This window comes from Micropterus salmoides, unplaced genomic scaffold, assembly GCF_014851395.1.
Source record: "Micropterus salmoides isolate LMB-PRFRI ecotype aquatic unplaced genomic scaffold, ASM1485139v1 Ms_hic_scaffold_9, whole genome shotgun sequence".
Lineage (NCBI taxonomy): Eukaryota > Metazoa > Chordata > Actinopteri > Centrarchiformes > Centrarchidae > Micropterus > Micropterus salmoides.
In genome coordinates, this window is record NW_024044681.1 from 30,630,469 (window position 1) to 30,649,637 (window position 19,169).

Genomic DNA, 19,169 nt, shown 5'->3' on the forward strand with positions numbered 1-19,169 from the left:
CTGCAATGACAAATTGACTGTAAAACACAAACCATAACGTCTGCGCAATCCTTTTTATTTATTTAAGGAGAAATTTCCATTGAAAGGTACACATTTCTAGGGAATACATGTTCATGTAGTTAGTTTCATCCCCTACATAAGTTACCAGTGTTTGTTTCCTTCATATAAATCCTCATTAATGAATCCAAAGTGCAGAACAACTGAAATTTCACAGGAACAAAAAGGTGGATTGTAGAAACTCATGTGCTTAATAGACTAGGGTGTCTCTCATTTATACTTTTCCTGGTTCCTTAAATGGGCTTGAAAACTGGATAGACCCAAACAAGGGTAGCTGAATGTTTGTGAAAACATACGGTGAAAAAAGAATGGACAGGACTGATGGTTAGTTACAGTGAGCACAACATAGTATTTTCTATGGTTAGTGAGACCGCATCTATCTATAATCAAAAAGTTAAAATATTAAGAAATTAATCGAAAAAGTTAATTCTTATAAACAGCAATTACTCTTTCAATTTAATTTCAAAAAGATATGTCATAAGACCTACAAAAACAAAAAAACATGTGCAATCAATGGCATACTCTTCCCTCTGAAGTGATGGTCGTGCAGATGACCACATAGCACTGCAGCAACTCTCTCCTTTGTTATCTGTTCCTACTGTAGTCAGCTCATTTGAGGACTGGGCTCAACAATACACAAATATCAGGTTGCTGCATTCAGTAGTATTTTCGTAGTGGTTTACAAAGTCCACGCCCTTCATTTCCTTGCACAGCCTCCTTAAGGCTCCAGCCCCTTTTTGACCATGGCCCTGCTGATCCAACACAGCTGTAGTTGATTTGTTTTATCCCCCCACCCCACCCTTGCCCAGCAGAGGTCGCTAAGGAGTCACCACGGCTGCTGTCTGTCTTCTCCTCCTGAAGCTTCCTGTTTCACTGCTATGACACCTGCTCTACTGGCCTCATCTGCACATCTCCGATCTGATGACACAAATAAGGGAAATCAATACAGATACCAACCACAGTTTAACAATGATGTATTTGATGGAATAAAAGCTAGAGAGCAAGAAATAAAAAGCAATACCTGAACATGAGGAGGGGCACTGAGCACAAATGTGACTGCACTGGCTATGTCTTCTGCTTTCAAACACTGAAAGGGGGAAAAAGAGGTACTATTGATGCAATAGCACATGGGTATCTTCACTTTGTGAAATAAATCTGTTGACTCTCAGTCAAATGCACACTCTTACTTTCATACTCTCATACACTGCAGCTGCTTTCTCTGGATCACTGTTGTGGTGTCGGAAGGCAAACTCAGTCTCCACTATTCCAGGAGATATACACTGCAGAGGAGGCAAATGCGTCAGAATTAAACTGCTTACTGTTTACACACAGATACATACACGGACAAAACTTCCCTGAACTCATTTTAAAGTTACATTATGTAATCCAACATGTGGGGAAAAGCAAATGTCTAGGAAAACCTACACGCTCTTATGGTAACAACTAACTTACTGTGGCTCTGATGTGAGTATTTGCTTCTCGAAGCTCTTGACGTATCCCCTCGGTCAAAGCAGTCACAGCATATTTAGTGGCGCAGTAGAAATGCTCATCAGCACTCGGCACCACTCGGTGCCCACCCATACTGTAACAGGTAGAAGAGACGCATGAGCTGGTAACTAAATTTGGTAGCTCAATCTTGATTCAAGCCCAAATTAAGGTATTACAGTCCAAATTTATTTTTATGGTTTAACATCATACAGTGTCTTGATGGGCTTTACACGCCCAGAACAGTTCCTGAATATAGACAGTTGAATCAGTTAATAGATTATAAATTCACAGGATTATAACATTATTCCAGGTCCAACAGAGGCCAGGTGGGGCTCACAAATGGGTGTACTTTATGCCTGCAGAAATGAAATCTCCTTGAACAAACTGGGTGAGGTATTATCAGATTAATCTATATTTGTTCTTAGATTTGACGGGTGTTTGAATAGCTTACCTGTTAATATTGATTATGTGGCCATCATCCACATTCCTTTCCTTCATTGATTTGTATGCCTCACGGGTGCAGATAGACAAGGCTAAAACATTTACCTGCAGGAGAAGACAACAACTGAAACCATTTGTATACCTGCAAATGTGTGTTTCTATCACTCTATATTATCCACTGTATTCAAATAAGGCCAGAAACTAAATTCATGTTGTGTGAGACAAAACATTACTATTAAAACTTAAATGTGATTTATAAATTAATTACATTTAAGAATGCCATGTGATGACAGACATTCATGGGGTCACTGTGGTAGAACAGCAGGATGAACCTGCTGCATGTGGCGGTTAAGCTGCTCCCATAGTGACATTGATAGATGGCAGGTTAAAGCCAACGTGGTGGCAAGATATGGTGAAGTGACCTGACAAGGTCAGTATACAGATTGAACACAGGTTAAAAATACACTGCTGTACACATCCATGTGGGCTGCCATGACAACGGATGGACAAACGTTATGAATGCAGGACTCTGGAGACAGATACTTTAGACCAGAGGGTCTTCAGCGGTCAAGAGCTCAATGAATCAGAATGTCACAACAAGAGACATAGTGCTAGCTTTCATTAGTGCCCGGGCTTCTCCTCAGAGCTAAGGAAACTGTGTGTGGGGGTGGGGGTGGGGGGGCGTCTCTCTGTGTGTAGACCCATGTCTACACTCATTTCTGCTTTACCTCTTATTCTTTGAACAACACAAGCTCTATAAACACAAGACTTCCACTCACTAGGCAACCATTTCAGCTCCTCTTTCTGCTTTTCTGTTTGAGTAGAGCAACCATGAAAATCAATATAACATAAATGGAAAGAAATAATTCTAACCATGCCTATTCTAAATAAATACTAAGTTTCCCTCCAGCTTGTTTCATCCTAAGTATTTATATTTGTGTGTCTGTGCTCCACCCACGTCAATCATGTTCCTCCAGCCCTCTGTCTTTCCGCTGAGCAATGGCTCATTGTGGGCCAGTCCAGCATTGTTGATGCATACGTCCACGCCCTTGTGCAGCGTTTTGATTGCTGAAAACATGGACAGGATCTCCTCCTCGTTGGACAGGTCACACTTGTAAGGGATCAGTGTGCCACTGTAGCCTGCGCTCTGACATTCTGCTGCCAGCTTCTGAAAAGGACAAATCAGACCAAATTTAACATTTGTTAGAAGATAATAACCAACATTATTTTAGACAATGTAATAATAAAAAGTTGCCATAAGCTGATTATCAGGACTGAGACGCTGTTATGTAAGCTAGAAATGATTAACCTGCAGCACCATAATTAAGATAGACTCCCATGAGAAACTCCCTACCCACTCAGACACTAAGAAAGCAGTGAGAACATGAAACCATAAAACCAACACCACATCAGTTGGGGGACAGCAACAGTGTAGCCAAAACCACTCTAGTCCTAGTATGTTCCTTTCCTGATGAATAAAAACCATATTAACTGAAATTTCTCTTTCTACCAAAATCCAAACCATGACCCTGTATAAGAAGAAGCAAGCTGATGGGGTGCCTCTTCCTTTGGGATACAGCTGGGCTGAGCTAGCTGCAGGCTGAGCAGGCTACACTCCAACCAGGTCAGCTGGCTGTCCACTACTGTGGGGTCTGATACAAACTGACACAGATCCCCCTGCCAGGCACAGCTGCACCAGTCACCTGATGTCTCGCTCTGGGTGCCAGTCAGACAGGAGAGGGTGTGGGTGATAAGGGCGGAGTTGGTGGTAGATAGAGATGATGCACAACATTGTGTGAGCATCTGTGCAGCCAAAAATATTACATGTTTAGAAAGTCAACCATGTAGACGTTATAAAAGAAAGATTTACCCTCTAAACATTTAACACCTTATAAAAGCTACTCTGTCCTGCAATGAATACATTTTGTGTTGGCATATTTGGTCTTATTCGATACATGAACATGAGGTTGCATTCCGCTATTTCCAGTGCTGCTATGATCGACCCTGATAGTGTGTTTTTTCCTCCCAGTGATCTAAACCAGTGGTTCCCAACCTTTTGTGTCTGATGCACCCACATAGTCTTCTCAGATGAACTCAAGTGGCTCTTCACTGACACCACCTGTCATGTTCCAAATATGTTCTTATGAATGGATTATAAACTGGCCATTTAACAGTATCAGTTATATAAAGGTGGCTATTATAATAATAATAATCATTTTTCCATCCAGCTGAATTATAAACATTTAAGTTTGGTCAAGTTTCCATACCTGCTACTACCAGTTGGAGTGGCAGAAGCTGAACAATTCAACCATTTATTTATTACTATTAGCAAACTACTTTAACCATTTATCTGTTAATTTAGGGCAAGTACTGCAACCTTTATCTAATCATTAGCTAAACCATTCATTAATTATACAATCTATTTTAATTGTTTATTAATCTATAAAAACTATTTTAACTGTTTATTCATTACTTTTAGCTAACTACTTCAACTGTTAACTATTAACAATAGCTAACCACTTCAATTTCACTGCTTGCTACCTAGTTTTCACACACTTTCAGTAGCAACACGGGGTGTGTTACTACGTATAACTCAGGATGATGGGTGGCTTACTTATTATTGTAAACTTACATAAAAAGATCAGCACCACTCTAATTGGTAATCCCTTTTGGTTGTTTATTCTCCTCATAACAAAAAATTGTGGATATACTTTCTAATCAAATCCAGTCAAATGTTTGATGAGTTAGTTGAGTTAATTAATTAAGCTTTCTACATACTCCACTGCAGAAGTACCTGTTGAGATACAAGTATTCCTGGTTGGGAATCACTGATCTAAACAATTAACACTAAATGTTGATTTTGGCCTCAGTCCCACATAAGGAAACATCAAGGGCTTATATCCAGATTTACCACTACCACTGCTGTCTAACCGTGCAAGAAGAAATCCATCAAAGCACTGGCAAAGATACCAACTTCTGCGCAATACATAATGATAACAAGATCAGAATTCAGAGCAGCCATGTTGAGGGTGTGACCATCTCAACACTCAAGCTAGATAAATATAAAAAGGTAAGGATTTGTGTGTACCTACGCCTATTTGTAGATGAAAGCAACAAGTTCACTCCAAAAACGCACTGTGAGTAATGTGGGCAGTCACAAACTGAAGTAGATAAAAAAAACTTGGTACAACAAAATGGATGATATCTAACTGGGCAGCAGTATTTAAGAGGGCTGGACTGGTCCTTTCAGTCCTGGCCAGGCACACAGTTATTAGACTCCCACAAACCCCAATTAAACAAAGCCATAATCAAACTTGTTTCCCCCCCAACAAACATCCTTCTGTACTTGGACGTTCGGTACTGAACCTTACTTTATAGGCAGAGCCAAACATCTGGTAAATATAATAGTAGTAGAATGTACATATTCATAGCTTACAATGTTGATGTTGTTTTTCGTGATGAAACTAATCCCATAGAAGAGGCAGCATAATCTGATGCTTCATAGGTAAATTCCATGACAGCTTACAGGCTGAATGCAACAGCAGAAAGTTGGTAATCATCGTAATTATGTGGATCAGTGTGACTATGTTGTGGGATTTTCTGTTAATTTCTGACACCTGGTGCTTGTACTATGAAGAAGTTCAACATACTCAGGATATCTTTTCCCACTGTCACACGAAGCTGGTTGTCAACTCGCTAAGTCAACCCAGGGTTTCCCAATCCAGCCATGAGTGCATTCACATAAAAAGGCGTAGTCTTTGCAGCACATGACCAATTGCAAACATGGACAAATCTACTGGCAGCAGAGGGGCATATTTTACAAACGAAGAGCAAACTATAATGTTAGACAAATACCATATAGTTAAGCACACAATCTAGGCTAAAAGCAACACAGCTGCCAAATGCACTAAGACAGAAAATTCTGTGTGAACGCCAAAGTTAACAGGCGTATAATATGAATGTATTGCTTTTCTACGTTCTTATAATGTGTATGACAATTTTAGCCTTATTCTTTCAGCTCGGCTATGTTGGCGTTTTGCCATTAAAAGGCCTTGGGCACTGAATAAGTGGTGGTTTAACTTCTCATCACTTAAAATATCAGATTAACACTATTTTAATATTATAAGATTTCACACACTCAAAAATGTTCCAAACATTGTTCTTAATTAACTTTATAAAGCAATGAAACAAAAAATCCATTTATGCCATAAAAAGTGACCAAATAATGGTTGATATACTGAATGCCAGCATTTGCTGAAAACTCACCCACGTTACCTGGCCCAAATAACAAAAGGTGGGGTGGTAGCTACATGACCAGTCTCTGTAATATAAGAAACAAATGCAACCCAGTTATAATAAACAAATTCATATTAGCCTAAATTTTATTTCAATAGGCCTACCAAAATATATGCTCATTATATTCAGCCTAAAAACCCCATTTATTTTAGCGGCCGCGACAGGCTGTGTGAAACGAACTTAGGAACAATACAATGGAGTCTCCGCATCACCCAGAGCAAAAAATAGCCTTTAAGACAGTCTGTGGGATGGTGATGTCATTTTTGAAGAGATGTGATTGGTCAGTAGTCAGTGTTTTTATAGCGGTGATCTCTTATATCAAACATAACCTGCTATGGAGCAGGTAAGCTGTTCAGTTACTATGGCACCCTTGTAGGACTGACAATCCAGGGTTTAACCTGAAGTTACCTCGCTAACCTTAAATCCTGCTTTGTAGCACAGTCCCAGAGAACTTTCAATCGATCAGCCATAACATTATGACCACCTGCCTAATTTACATTTTATTCATTTAGCTGACACTTTTATCCAAAGCAATTTACAATTGCTACATGTCAGAGGTCGCTCTAGAGTAACTAGGGATTAAATGTCTTGCTCAGGGACACAATGGTGGATGGGTCACAGAGGGGTATTGAACCCGGGTCTCTCACACCAAAGGCAGGCATCTTATCCATTGCACCATCACCACCCTAGTAAGCAGCAAATCCTTAAATCTTGTAGGTTGAGAGGTGGGGCCTCCATGAGTACATCCAACAGATGCTTGATTGGATTAAGATCTGGGGAATTTGGAGGTCAACACATCAAACTCATTGTTGTGTTCCTCAAACCATTCCTGAACCATTTTTTGCTTTGTGGCAGGGCACATTATCCTGAGGCCACTGCCATCAGGGAATACAGTTACCATGAAAGGGTGTACATGGTCTGCAACAGGTGCTTAGGTAGGTGGTACATGTCAAAGTAACATTCTCATGAATGGCAGGACAGAGTTCCCAGCTGAACATTGCCCAAAGCATCACACTGCCTCCGCCGGCTTTCCTTCGTCCCATAGTGCGTCCTGGTGCCATGTGATGGCCAGGAAAGGGACGTGCACGCATCCATCCAAGTGATGTAAAAGAAAACGTGATTCATCAGACCGAGCCACCTTCTTCCATTGCTGTGGTCCAGGTCTGATGCTCATGTGCCTTTTGTAGGTGCTTTTGGCAGTGGACAGAGGTCAGCACTGACCCCCGGATTTGTCTGCAGCTACACAGCCCTATAAGCAAAAACTGTGATGTACTGTGTGGCCTGACACCTTTCTATCAGAACCAGCACACAGTAGCTCGTCTATTAGATGGGCCAGCCTTCACTCCCCACATGCATCAATGACCCTGTTGCCGGTTCACAGATCATCTTTCCTTGGACCACTTTTGATAGATACTGACTACTGAAGACTGGGAACACTCCACATGAGCTGCAGTTTTTGAGATGCTCCGACGTTGTCAGCCATCATAATTTGGCCCTTGTCAAAGTCGCTCAAATCCTCACACTTGCTCATTTTTCCTGCTTCTAAATTCAACTTCAAGGACAAAATGTTCACCTGCTGCCTAATATATCCCACTCACTGACAGGTGCCATGATAGTCAGTGTTATTCATGTTACCCGTCAGTGGTCATAATGTTATGGCTGATCAGTGTATCTGCTAATCGTGGCAGCCAGTACATTCGCTCCTTAAGGAAATGGAGCATACTTGTGAAACCTGCTTTTTATAATCAGGATAAAATTGGATTGAGGGATCATTTTGATTTTTTTCTAACAAAACGCGTGATAGGGTGAATGCAGCCTTTCTCACACTCTGAGGGTGCAGCTTTCTCTGCTCTTCCTCTAAGCTGTTTAACTCGGATTATCCAGCTAGAGCATTACCCAAATAAAACCGTCAAAATGCTAAAACACTGACAACGTGTCTCATCTGTAAAAGTACAATCAACTCTTTTGCCCATGCTGTAGACAGGTGAACCACTACCTTGTGTCCATCATCTTTAGTGGGAAGCTGTGATCACTAGTCTGTTCAGCTGCAGTAACGGCTTTAAAATTAAGTATCTGAACTGCATTTAGACCAAAGATCTTTACTTCACACTCGCCTGAATTCCTGGAGGGACAAGCTCTCTGGCAGGAAGAAGCAGGAAAACTGGAGAGGCTCTTCTTTAAGGTTAACGTAAAGGGGAAGTCAGCCCAGTCTTTTGTTAAAGGGGCAGAATATTGTGTTACTGAGGTTTAAGTGGGAGCAGCAGAGCAAACAAGCTGTGATCATGGTCCAACTACAGGAAGTCTCAGGCTGTGAATGTGTGTGTGTGTGTGTGTGTGTGTGTGTGTGTGTGTGTGTGTGTGTGTGTGTGTTCTGGCACCAGTTCTACTGCCATGGCTAGTACCAGCCCTCATACTGGCCACGCCTACAGCAATGGCACTTCTGTACCACAGATAAGCAACCAGACTTGAAAATGCAGCAGCAACATACTTAGCAAACACAATTCTAAAGACAGGGGTGCAAATTTGAGTGAGAAAACCACTTGGTGTACTCATTTTTGTGTGTTTTTCTTTGGACAATATTTACAAAAATCTAAATGTTTTACATGTGCAAAGCTATTTTCCTATCACCTGTATTATGAGTTATTTTGATATGGTTTTGTTATTGGGTGGTTACAAAAGATTGCATATGCATACACATAGCTCTACAACTCAAATAAAAATCACTGCTCGATAAGACTAATACTGAAAGAAAAATCTTACAATTCAAAAGACATACATCCATGCAGCACTCTACCACATGCCTACATGTACATGCTCACATCCATAACCCCTGTAGGGGGGCGGTTGTATAATGTCATACAATGCAAGGGGCATCATTGTCCCACACCATGTTCATCAATCATTCAGCCACTCAGGTGGAACTGGTGTAAATGGATCAGCAAAACAACTCGCTACAGAAGACAAAAAAAGATAAAAATAAAAAGATGCCAAAGTGCTAAAGGCAGACAAGCTGACAAGTAGTGAGGCCAGATCAATAGCAGAAGGTAGCAGCCATGTGCAGATAGAGCTGAGAAATTTGATTTGTCTCAGGTTGACTCAGGAGGTCTGCCAGACAAAAGAGGGATTGTGTTATAGAGCATTGTGCCTCCTCTTATTCTCTGAAAAGACTGGTTAAAAATAAAGTAATGCCGTAATTCAGCCAGTAACCCCTCCCGTCTTAATCCTTCCTGTCTCGTCTCTTAAGTACCTGTGACACAAAACTATTTTGCCTGTCATTATGTATTTTCTTCCTCATTATTGAGGCTGTTGTCCAGTGTTCACGAAAAGTGTGCAGAAGGAGAGGGGATGAGAGGGAGGTTGGTTGGCAACTCGAAAGTGAAACAGAAGGAGAGTCAGAAAACTAAATCTGAAGCAAACTGCATTAAAGCTGATCAAAATGCATTCAGATTTCATTGTTTTACTCTACAAGAATAGCTTCAAGAGAAAATACATCCCTTGGATTAATTCACATACGAATACTTCAGTGTGATTATCTTCAAGTGTAGTCACTAAAATTTAAGTCCCACAAAAATTCTTCTTTTACTGATATTTATAACTAGAGGGTCTCTGAGGAAAGCACCCAGTGAGACACTTTATTCTGCTAAGCCCTATAACCTATTATCCAGCTGAACTACTATTGTGCGACATAAAATTTGACTCCTTCAAGTTTTGCCTGAGCACAATCGTACCGAGTTTGGGGTCAAAGGTGACAGCACGCTGCAGCAGGGAAGAAGGGATGGTTGTGTGATTATCTTTTCTTCACACACAGACTGCCACCAAATGGTCTAAAGGTTAAACAGAGTTGTTTTACAGTTCTTTCATGATAGTCTCAAGACGGAAGGAGATAAGAAAACTAATGGCACTTAGTTAATGTTAGTACTCACCGACTGCTTTTTTGGGGAGTTCCAATCAAGGAACAACCACGTGGAAATGCAGGGAGGCTACTGACCTCATATCACAAATATTAGCCCTGTGTAAGTGTAAATAATTTTCAATCTAAATACGCTGCCTGTTGATGAGTAAACAAAAAACACATTACAAGTGTATGACAACTGCTGTTTGGTATGAGTATCTGGGACTTATGAAAAAGGCTATTATAACCCTGATAGACCAAAGACAGAGCAGGCAGCCTGGTGTTGTGTAACAGACTGGTGCAACCAGTGTGGTGGCATTTTATTTTACCAAACAGTGATAAAAACCAGGCGACGGCGGCAACAGATCTTACAAGAAAGCAAACAGTGCGAGGATGGCATTTCAGTCAGCAGAACCTCAATACTAGATTACAGAGAGCAGCCTTTATTCAGATTCACATGGGCATCATATGATATAAATGTCTCTCTAGTTCTCTTGTTTGTAGGTGAAACATGCTGAGGGGTGAAGCTTCCTTCTAGTGAACCAGCATGCATCACGTGCCTCCTCCATCTCACGTGATGGGTTATTCCTGCACCTGATGCTGGCCATCGGTGCAACAACTTTGCTCTCACCGCGGCCCTGAGCCACATTATTATGCATGCTATGTTTAGGATTACCTGCGCCCAGAGCAGACAACAAAAACAGACACAGGACAGTCTCTTAGTGATGGTGTTGATTTGACGCGTCCAAAATGAAAACCTTTCAAACAGGGCCAGCCTGAGCTGGTTCTATACAGAATGTGAGCTTAGAGCAGCCATAAAATGTTTCCAATATCAAACAAACACCCAGCAACAAATCCAATTTGGCCGCTATTGAAGCGAAAACAATCCAATTTGCATTCTTTCTCGTCAACCCGCCCCATCTTTGGGAATACCGAACTTGGTGCACTCAAGTTGTCTCTGTGTATGTGTTGTGGATTCATAAAATCCTTTCACCACAAAGTGCTTTCTGCTCTCTCTGCTACAAATATACATTCAATTACAAATGCTGGCAGGGTTCTGCAGTTGCACTTAGCGCTTACATGACGTCTTCCTCACACACACACACACACACACACACACGAGCTTTCTAGCAAGTCTTCAACAGAACAGGACAGGAAGCTCCCCACCTATCATAGCAGGAGGCCCAGGGAGGGAATGTCAATGCCAATAAACCTTACACCTTGAAAGATGACAAGCACAGAGAGGACAACACAGTGGTGGGCCAAGGTGAATGGCTCATATGGGTCACTGAGCTGTCTAGACCAATCAGACTATATGAGACCCCAGTGACCTAGCATAAGTAATTACACTGCTGACATAAGAGCTTTTAATTATTAATAGAGCTCTGAGAAGATGTTTGACTGGTTTTCATTAATATGCAGAAATACTGGTCGTATTACAGTATTGCAGTGAGAAATCGTGATTGTACTAGCTATGTCTATGCTGAAGTGTTAAGACAGTTTTCTCATGCTGAAATTCATTGCACAGACTCCACAGACTTCTGTCATTTTGGAATAAGTAAAGTTGAGCATTAAAACTCATTTCAAGCTCAAACTGTACTGAGGTTAGTGGAGTACATACGGGCCCATTACAGAGATGAAATAGACTGAATTCTTATCAACATCACCTACCCTTATTTCATAAATCTGTCTACATACCCATATGTCACTGATATCCTTCTTGGACTTCCTCAGAAACAGAACCCAGTCAGTTTGGATTGGCGGACACACCTCCTTCACTCTAGTGCTCAACACCGGAGCACCCCTGGGCTGTGTGCTCAGCCCCCTCCTGTTCATGCTGTACACCCACAACTGCATCCCCCGACATGAAGAAAACTCTGTTGTGAAGTTTGCGGATGACACCACCATTATCGTCGGGATTTCAAACAACGACAAGACTTCATATCGGGAGGAAATTCATAATCTTGTAGAATGGTGCTCAGAGAACAACCTACTGCTCAACAACAGCAAAACCAAGGAGCTGATCATTGATTTTAGGAAGGAGGAGATAAAGACACACACTCCTGTCTACATCAGTGGAGCTGAGGTGGAGCAGGTGAACAGTTTCAAGTTCCTGGGAATCAGCATCACAGAGAATCTGACAGGGTCGTCTCACATCTCCACGCTGGAGAAGAAACAACTATATTTCTTGAGGAAGCTTAAGAAGGCCAAATTCCTGTGCCAAGTACTTGTCAGCTTTTACACAGGAGCAATAGAAAGCATCCTGACTGGAAACATCACTAACTGGCATGGGATGTGTGGCCCAGGACCGGAGGGCTCTGCAGCGGGTGATTAAAACTGCTCAGAAGATCATTGGTACCTTTCTCCCGAGCATCAGTGATATCAGTGAGGTGAGGTCCCTGCACAGAACCCAAAAGGACAGTACCCAACCAGCCACAGCCTGTTCACCCTGCTGCCTTCTGGGAAGAGATATAGAAGTTTCTGCTGCCACACCACCAGACTGCAGAGCAGCTTTCCCCCCAAGCTATCAGACTCTTAAACTCTAATTCATCCTCAGCACTGCCCCAGTGATAGTTTATTTCTGTTTACCTTTTTTTTTTTTTTTTAATAATTGATTCTGTATTAATGTATATTGCCTGCTATATAGTTACAAAACACAATTTCACTCCACTTGTTATATTGTGAAAAACAAACCTACCTACCTACCTATATCCTGCTGCTTTGGAAGAATTCATATATGAGGAATTGCTGTTATTTGTGGTGTTGGTGGGGAAGTGCCTTCTCTTGGGGGCAGATTTCATGGAAACATGATGGATTATTAGTTAGGTATAAGTCTTTGTCAGCTCACAGCTCAAGTGGAAAATGTATAGTCAGTGGAAAAGCTTTCTGCATGGGTAACACAAAAGCTTGTGAGCCGAAGAAGCCATGAGTTAACTCGATAAGCTCAGGAGAAAATTGACACGGGAAATAAAACTGTAGCATAAGACAGCAGCGGTGTGACTTCTCTCACAACCGATGACAAGTGATACAGCAAAAAGCACAATGTTAAAACATAAAGATTAAACTATTCATAGATAGATATTTAATGTAAATGGGGTTTTGCAATACTAAAGGGGGGTTGGGAAATGGTGAAATAACCATCTACCGTCACACATGTCACTAAATAAAAAATAATAATAATATGAAGAAATATATAAAAATCTATAAAGAAGAATCAGGACGCAGACTAAAAGAGAGACAGAAACACAAAGTGTGGCTGAGGGTGTGAGACAAAGAGAGTAAAGCTGTCTGACCTGACCCACTTCAAATCCTTTCTGGAGTGAAATCTATTCACTGTGAAATAACAGGACGGGCTGTCCAGACACAACCCACCGGAGGTTGCTGAGACAGCTTCAGATTTGCAGACAGAGAGACACTGGTTGACTTTTATTGTGTCACCTCAGCTTTTGAAGCGTGACTGAGCACTTTTTACCTCCTTCAGAATGGGCACCAAATTAAAGCTGGTCAGCCAAGGCCTTCCTTCTGGCTCACCTGCCAAGGGCTTCCCATTTTAATTTAGAATTTACTCACTCAAACACAAGACGCTTAGGCTGGTAAAACAAAGTGTAGAAACTGCTTTGTGCAGAGCTGCATTTACAGGCAGCCAATCTGACACAAGCCCACTGGAAATAAAAGTGTGTTGTCAGCTTTGGCAAAGTCCTAAAACATGCAAAGACCAAACTCTGAATATAACCAGTGCATTCAAATGTCATTATATTGTCTTTGTACATACTTTTTTGCAGGATCTCTTGCTAACACAGGCTCTCTGTATTCCAACCACAAATCTGTTTAGCACTGATACCCCAGAAAGTGTGATTGCTAAATGTATCTGATATAAAATAGCAGCAGCCACAGCTTTGAATTTCGACAGATTGTGGGTAGCCTCAAAGCTCCCAGAAAATGTCAGCTTCAGTGTATCCGTTTTACACGGACATACTTATAGATATATTTATTATCTAGAAGTGGATGTTCTTTCTGCATTAAGCCTTGGTAAAAACAAATATGACTACTTGCAGCAATGATAGAAAAGCAAATCTGCCCTGTAAAAAGCACATTTTAAATTACTGCCTGTTTAAAACACTGAATCATTCAGAGACCTGCTATATTCAGACAGATATGTACAAGAAGGGACACCAGCTGAAACTGTGGCCCTTTCCTCTGGGTCTGGATAAAAACAACATAATTTATTCAACATGAATGATTTTATACAAGCTCAAAGAATTCAGTTTTGTTGTTTTACATACACGCATGATACATTCAGTACGACACAAACTATACTTTCCAGGAATCATCAGATGCATAGGCAACCGTTGAATTTGATTGATTAGGTGACAGACCCCACCCCATCCCAACCTCCCCTCCCCCAGAGCAACAGCACCGACAGTAGTCTCCTCTACACCAGCCCTGACCTACAGATAATGCAAATAATCTCATATTTACATACATATTAGCTACCAGGATATAGGAGATTCAGACAGCAAATACTGTGCTGCTTTTCATTTCAACAAGTTTAATTTGTAAAATCAAGGTTTGCTAATAAATATAGGCGTTACAGTGTTTCCCTGCAAAATGTGGTAAAAGAAAACAAAGTAACAGTAGTCTTAAACCTAATAATTGTGTTTTAAATAGATTATTTGAGTTGTGGTGATCAGCAAACTGGATTTCATACTCCCATAAATGTGTTTTTACTACTGCATCACATTGTACTACATTATCAGGTATAACCCAACATATGTGCAATGTGGGCCAGAGCACTTCAAAGCTGTAAGTAAAAAGCCCTATTCAAATCAGGAACAAGGTGTCCTCATGTTCTTCTGAGTCAGCTGTGAGCCGACACTTAAGATCCCTCTAATATGGCAGCAAGCTCACAAACATGCATATCATTTTTATTTGTTGATGGTGAGCTCACCACGGAAATCATATTCTGCAGTGCTTGGTTGTAATGAAAACGTGCATACATATGGCTTTTAATAGCACATGTTTAGACTGCACTGTCCATTGCACAGAGGCCACTTTGAAACTTTTTGTAACCTCAAAGAATAAATTGTGTGCACTGTGAAGAGAGTCCCTCTTGCAGCAAAATAAAAGCTTCTTCCAGTGTTCTTAAAGGGTTTCACAAGAGTTAATGAGAAGCTGTCTTGCTGCTAGTTGGATGCGGCCCTGTAGTCTCCATTCCTGCACAGAGCCCATGGTGACCACACGTCTCCCTTCAGCTCACTGCTCCCCCACTGCCTACTCTATAGTCTCAGACAACAAAACAATACTGGAGCCGCAAATCTCCACTGCGCTTTCTCCATGCCCAACCTATTACATTTGAATGCATTTCTCCCTTTGATCACTGTTTTATCTGTAAGTGTCTATAAGTGAGAATATTGCTGTTGGTAAATACTGACCATAAAAGTTTTATATAAGTAAAGAAATAAACACCATAAGGGAAGTCAAGAACAATTGCTTAGTGATGGACACTTGCATCCCCCACTAGCAGCATGCCAGGTTTGGCACAACTACAGCAAGAACCCAGTTTACATAGCAGAGAGAGTACAATACTCGCTTTGTCTCTCAACTCACACAGACCACTCTCTAAGGTCTTGTACAAGTGATGAAATCTTTAATAGAATGGGAGAGATGGAAACCCGTAGCTCTCTTCAACCTGAGATTTATCCCTCGTTTGGCCAAATGTTTAGTTAGTTGAATCTAAGCTTTGGTTTCATGTAATCATTAACAAAGACTAGTACAGATCTTGCTGTGATGAAGTCAGCTCTTTAATGCTGACTGATGTTTGCATTATGTAAAAAAGCGGCATAAAGATTTTAAATGTTGTGACCTTGTTTTAGTCTTGCACGAGTCACAGACAGGGACTGAAACAAGCTGCTGCAGTTAACTACTGATAGGAAGAGCCATGTGACCAAAGTATGAATGGAGGGAGGCTACCTACTGTGCAATTTGCACCTACTGTATGCCTGTACTGTATGGGCGTGTATGTGTGTGTATGTAGTCAAGGTGGCGAAATGCTAACATATAAGAAACAAGACATGAATATTTTTTCCCCTTCTTTTTTTTTTTTTTTTAGAAAGAAAAAAACCCTCAACTTTGAAATGACTTACATGCCTGCTTGTAATTCATGCTTTCACAACACCACCAGCAGCACAGTTCCTGAAACTGATGTTGCTTCAATACCTTTGCTAAGCTTTGCCACACTTTATTCCAACTGTAAACGGTGAAGCAGCAGACATGGGTATAACAGCGACAGTAAACTAAACCTCATCCCATCCATGCATGTCTTTTATAAACAGCTTGACAATGGCATTCTGTCGGTCATCAAGTTTGATGTAACACGGTATCACATGGGTGACTCCTTGTTGAGAAATGCAGGTTAAACCAGAAGGCAGGTTTTTGCCACTGATCGACTGAACTTTGGTAAGATGTACCATGTTCATCTCTTCAGCCAACCACTCTCCCAACTTGGAGAAAGAGTTGCAACTCACACTGATTTAATATACTTCATCTTGATTAACTACAGTACAACACCTAAATATTCAAATACGACACTGTTGTCAACAACCACAGGCCTGCTGAGCTACAGCACTCTGCTTTAAGAGAAACACGTTAGCTGTCTATAAGGTGGCTAAATATAGATGTAGTAGGCCGTGTGGAGTGAGGAGAGTGAGGCTTAATTATTGGCTGACAAGATACCAATAGTGCAGTAAGTGCCTTGCGGCTGGTTAGACAAGAGTTAGTGGGGAGGGGCCACTGACACCTGCACTGGAGCAGGGGTGGGGCCAAGATGAGTGTCACAGAAGTTAAACTGCAACTGCTGTGTTTAACAATGTCACTTTGCCTCGCATTTTTTAATTATAGCCATAAATTTCCAGCTTCAACATGCGGACGACAAATTTGCGTGCAGTTCAAACATAATCACCACTGGCACTAATTACTTTCATAGCCGCAATGAGAGCAGGATTTAAATAAGGTTTGGAGTTTTCTTTTATCATAGTGGGTGTGATTGAAGTTCACTGTTAAACAGCTAATTATACATTGATCTGAAAAAATAAATAAATAAATAAAGTGAAAAATGTTTGTTCTAAACCACCATGAGAAATTAATATTGCTACCAAAGTCTAGTTGGGAAAAATGAAATAAAAAGGAGTTTATCGATAGAAAAGTTCATATACTGACTTGGCTTGTTGTAAATAGATTTTTTTGAAAAGGTCTTTTTTGGTAAGCCTATTGGTTGAGAGACAGTAGAGAGCCTGAAACATATGATCAGGAAAGACATTCTTATACACTCTAGACAACACTTTATTTACAGTGTCCCAAAAGACTGGGGACACTCCTCAAAGACCCATAGAAACCTCTTTAGTAACTTCACTCTACCTGTCCTCAACAGTCTATTGTAACACTGGAAGCAGATGAAGCAGGGTCACCCTAGTTACTGTCCTTCACAATGGGCAGGTGTCTCCCCTGCTGAAGTGCCATTTGGCAAAGACATACTGAACCTCTGGCAGCTCTGTAAATGCTGGTCTACTGCAGCTGACCCCGACCTCTGACCTCACTGGAGAAGGTCAACCAATGGAGGGTGAATTTTCCAGCAAGGATTAATAATAGGGAATACAGATTAGCGGTGTGGAGCAGAGTAATGTTGTTTTAGAAGCATCATCATTTGCATCAGTTGGAGGGTGGTAACGTAAATACTTCCTCAGAGTGGAGTACCAGGGTACAATCGGATCCCACATTAGAAACAGCTAGTCGGGATTTAGCTAACGTTATAGTTTAACGATACATCTTATGATACAGATATCTGGTTATTTAGCATTTAATATAAAATGTCATTCTTGTAAAACTGGGTTAATGGGGCAAGTTTTCTTTAATTAAATTGGTTACCTAACGTAACATAATACCGGACTTACTCATTTCAACGTACAAAGCTGCAACGGCTGCGTTAACGTTACCTAACATTTCATTAATGTAACGTTGGGGCTAAAGGTTTCTAGCTGAAGTTGTAAAGCTAATGTGTTAGCTAGCAGTTAACGTTAGTTAGCTAGTTTGTTGTGGCTGTAATAGGGCTAGCTTCTCCTATGAGTGCACCGACTTAATTCACAGCTGTCAATTATATTAAATTAAAGTGCCCACCTCTATTTTGTCGACATTCCTGGCACAGCCGACAACCCTCATGCCTTGCTGCACGAGTGCCCGGGCTACAGCCGCTCCAATCCCCACCGAGGCTCCGGTCACCAGAGCCACTCTGCCTTTCCACCGCTCCATCTCCCCCGTGCTGTCTACACCGGCACTGTACACGAAACAACAGCTCCTGTACGGTATCCCTGTCTGCTTAGTTCAAGATGTCACAATTCCAGCTCTCAGTTTTTATGTAAGATTAATTCAAAGTGAAGGATGCAGCAGCCCCAGCCTCCTGTCTATCTGTGCAGCATCCAGGACAGCGGCGGGCAGTGTGCCTAAGCCCGGATACATGCGCTCCTCTGGATGAAATATGAAGAGCTGTGGCGTGTGGAAATGTTTGGTTCACATCGCCTCCCACTTTTTTTTTTGAGCCCTGGGACCCGGACTGCTCTCGTGCGTGGTTTTCTACCGCCACCTACTGGAGAAACTACGATAACAGAGTTAGTGTTTCGCATGTTAAAGTGTTGTTCACCTTAACCAAACAATTTGGTCTGGAAATAATCAGTAAATTAAGTAGTTTTGACAGCCATCGGTGTATTCAAAGATACACCCATTACGTTTATACATATAGATTTCACTGTCAGAGACTTTGTTTTTTAACATTTCCACTGAGAACACTGACATTTGCTGAACTCCAGGCACTGTGAAGAGTGGATTTGAGGATTTGTTCCATCATTCATTTACAGCCACTTACACAAAGGATTATGTAACAGATATACGTCTAGTAGACAACCTGATAATCCTATTGGGAAATAATTTCCCAATTCTATCTTCCTAT

At 41.2% G+C, this 19,169-nt stretch overlaps 1 protein-coding gene across 2 annotated transcripts; it reads right to left on the minus strand.

The window, feature by feature from the left end:
* Window positions 1-34: 34 nt before the first annotated feature.
* Window positions 35-18,714, minus strand: dhrs11a (dehydrogenase/reductase 11a). Of its 2 annotated transcripts, none has more exons than XM_038708343.1 (7): window positions 18,344-18,714; window positions 2,945-3,154; window positions 1,997-2,091; window positions 1,510-1,639; window positions 1,245-1,337; window positions 1,079-1,166; window positions 35-975 (listed from the first exon to the last, which is right to left on the minus strand). In XM_038708343.1, exons 1-7 carry the CDS (start codon window positions 18,473-18,475, stop codon window positions 884-886), a joined length of 840 nt encoding a protein of 279 aa, XP_038564271.1. In that variant the 5' UTR covers window positions 18,476-18,714; the 3' UTR covers window positions 35-883. The 2 variants fall into 2 exon arrangements, with proteins under 2 accessions (XP_038564271.1, XP_038564272.1); XM_038708344.1 differs by having other exon boundaries at window positions 1,079-1,144; window positions 18,344-18,710.
* Window positions 18,715-19,169: the final 455 nt, after the last annotated feature.

Bases quoted from the DNA above. Each gene is read 5' to 3' on its own strand.
- dhrs11a (XM_038708343.1), bottom strand. From the start codon at position 18,475: ATGGAGCGGTGGAAAGGCAGAGTGGCTCTGGTGACCGGAGCCTCGGTG. The intron at 1,167-1,244 runs GTAAGAGTGTGC...TTGCATCAATAG, and splicing joins CAGTGTATGAGAGTATGAAA to TACCTCTTTTTCCCCCTTTC. The intron at 976-1,078 runs GTATTGCTTTTT...TTGTGTCATCAG, and splicing joins GTGCCCCTCCTCATGTTCAG to ATCGGAGATGTGCAGATGAG.